The sequence below is a fragment of the Oppia nitens genome, unplaced genomic scaffold, assembly GCF_028296485.1.
Source record: "Oppia nitens isolate AA-2021 unplaced genomic scaffold, nextdenovo-longstitch-racon4-pilon3 scaffold3_pilon_pilon_pilon, whole genome shotgun sequence".
Classification (NCBI taxonomy): domain Eukaryota; kingdom Metazoa; phylum Arthropoda; class Arachnida; order Sarcoptiformes; family Oppiidae; genus Oppia; species Oppia nitens.
The window spans coordinates 10175986-10179267 of NW_026533221.1; the positions used below are offsets into that span (position 1 = coordinate 10175986).

The 3282-nt window shown below is 23.1% G+C and overlaps 1 protein-coding gene across 1 annotated transcript; it reads right to left on the reverse strand.

The window, feature by feature from the left end:
* Positions 1–232: 232 nt before the first annotated feature.
* Positions 233–2457, reverse strand: LOC128958293 (uncharacterized). The gene is made up of 3 exons (XM_054304108.1): positions 2236–2457; positions 1009–1284; positions 233–238 (listed from the first exon to the last, which is right to left on the reverse strand). Exons 1-3 carry the CDS (start codon positions 2305–2307, stop codon positions 233–235), a joined length of 354 nt encoding a protein of 117 aa, XP_054160083.1. The 5' UTR covers positions 2308–2457.
* Between the last annotated feature and the right edge of the window lie 825 nt (positions 2458–3282).

The following is a 3282-nucleotide window of genomic DNA, read 5'->3' on the forward strand; positions in this document are numbered from 1 at the left end:
TAAGGATTTTAATGATAAACTTCGACAAATCAAACATAAGGAATGGGAGCTCAGATCAGAGGACAGGGATTCGGAGCCAGAATTTTGGGAATTTTTTTATACATTTATTTGTCAAAAAAAACTAATCAATTAAACAACTAATTATTTTTTAAAAATCTATTAAATATTAGCAATATATGGTAAAATTAATTTACAGTTATTTGACAAATAAATTTTATAATAAACTAAGAAATTATGCCTAAAATTTTATAAACAAATATAATTCATTTACAATTAAATAAGAGAATTATTTATATTAATATTATTATTAGTTTTAAGTTTTAATAAAATAAAATAATACAATTAGCAAATCTAAATAAATAAAATTATTTTTATAAATAATAATATTTAAATTATTTGTTATAAAAATAGATATATAAAATTTAATTAGATTTTTTCCATAAAAAATACTTTTATAAATTAGTATGAATTATTATGTATAGTCAATGAATTTAATTATAATATTATACGAAAAACTAATATATAAACACTGATATTTTATAACTTTATTAAATAGTATATGAAAAACATATATTAAATAACTAATATTTTATACTCTATATTTTGTGTATATTATATATATATATTTTTGATAATTATGATAAATTTAGATAAATTATTTTAAATAAAAGTTATTTTATTATACATTAAAATTTTATTTTCTCTTTTTGTATTTATTTGAAATATTAATTTAATAATTTGTTAAATAAATTAACATCCGTTTGATTGGATAAAAACAAACAATTTATTGCTTAATTAAAAAAAACATTATCAACCAGAAAAAACAATAACAAAAACAATTTATTTAACATAATTAGACATATGATTGTTATTATAATTTTTATAATTATTACTATAACTACTACTACTACTACCACTACCACCACTATTACTATTATTATTATTATTGCTATAATGATGATTATCATATCTATTGTGTCGAAAGGGTAGTTCACTATAGGTTAGTACATCATAGTGTTCTCTATCCATTTGTGTGGACGATCCGAACCGTGAGTCTGGTCTGGCCCGACAGCCGCACTTTGTATGGTTGGCTAAAGTAATTCTGTCGATGTTTTGCATGTGAGACATCCGACGCGGATTCAGTTGGTCGGTCTTCAACATTATCGTATAGAAGTAAAGGTCGACCAGTTTGGTCTCCAGTGCTACACAGGTATGTGTCGAGTGCGGACAACACCCGGTCAGGTCACTGCACCGGTGCAATAGTGTCGCCCGTGGCAAATATACCTGTGTAAGTGTGTGTGTGTGCGCCACATAAATAATAAAAAATTATAATAAAAAGAGTTTAAAATGCTTTTTAAGTTATGTATACTATAGGTATGTGTGTGTGAGAGAGAGAGAGAGAGAGAGATAAGAAAAAATTGGGGGATTTTTTGAATATAATTTTTTTATATTAAAATTTTTTTAAGTGCTATAATTGTACAAAACAATTATGATTGATTGGCTAATTACATGTCTAATAAGTTAATATGGTGTGAGTGAGTGAGTGAGTGTGTGTTTTATACATTTTAATTAATTTATTTATGAATTATTATTATACATAACGTGTTTGAAATTAGTCATGTATTAGATTTGGTCGGCATTTTTTGTTTGTTTGTTTTCAATGTACAATAAATATTACCTTTATAAACTTTTTTTAAAACGTGTAATTAAATTTTTTTTTATTACAATATATGATATATGTTAGATATTTTTTTTTTAAATATAAAAAAATTAGCTAACATTAAAAGGTATTTAATAGATTATAATAATAGGATAAATTATTTTTACCTGTACAATTAGTTATAACTATATATTAATATATATATATAAATATTATAAAATATATTTAAAACTGAATTAACTTATCACATAATTTATAACTAATAATATATCAAATTTAATTCATATCTACTATACTATACTATAGTTGCTTACTATTATTATTATTAAAGGTATTAATATAGTCGACTACAAGTGTGTGATCAAAAAATAAAATAAAATAAATAAATATTTAAAATTTAATAAATATATACTAATAGCAATATATCAACTAATTTTTGTATGTTAAAAATAAATAAATAAATAAAATAATAAATTATGTGCTCTCTCTCTCTCTCTCTCTCTCTCTCTCTCTCAACAATATAACATAAATTATCAGAAAAAAAACAAAACAAAAAATACTAATTCAATACAAACTTTATTTGGATCCTTAAAGTAGATTAGTTGTGGTTTTGGTTCGTCACATGAGGCCAACTCGTTGACCCGCATGCCGTGCTCGAAGGCCAGTTTGGCCAGACTCTCGTAGCGCTGTCTAACTGCACCGTAGACACCATACCTGGCTATTACTTGGCTATCGTAGCAGCACTGGTAGATAAATAGTAGAATAGTAGCGTATAGTATGGACAGGTATGACAAATCAATTCTATTAAACGACGATGACATTTAGAAAATAATAATAATAATAATAATAATAATATTGATAATATTATTTTTTTTGATATATTAAGTTATAAATATTAAGTTATTATAATTTATAATCACTGAATATGTAAATTCAAGTTTATATATATCAATAATAATAATAAATATTTTTATTAAATAACATTCAATAATTTATTAGTCAATCACACATTTCTGTTGCATTTATATAAAATCATTAATATTAAAATATTTTATTAGTAAGAACTAGGTATTTTTTATTATTAATTTATTACTTTTATATTTAGTAATAAATGGTCAGACATTAGTGTATGTATCTATGTGTGAGTGTATACTGATTGTGGGATTGGGATATGAATAGATGTGTTAAAGTGCTAGATATGGGATTATCAAACAACAACAACAACAACAATATCAACAACAACTATAAAATTGTTACTTTTTATAAGTTGTATGACTTGTTTTTTGAAAGAGAGAGAGAAGAGAGAGAGAGAGAGAGAGAGAGAGAGAGAGAGAGAGAGAGAAAGAAAGAGAGAGAGATTTGGTTTTTGGATTTCACTGAATTATTTAACCAAAAATAAAAATTAAAGATTTATATCATTGAATTAAATTTAGTACTAACTTAAGTGTATTAATAGCAACATAAGCCACTGAAATTGAAAGTAATTTTATCTGAGAAAAATTAAAATATTTTTTTTTATTAAAAAAAGGTTTGATTATAATATTTTTTTACAAACATTTCAATTTTACAGTATTTAATTATTAAATTTTACAGTATATTAACTCTATGTGTATTTAATGTGA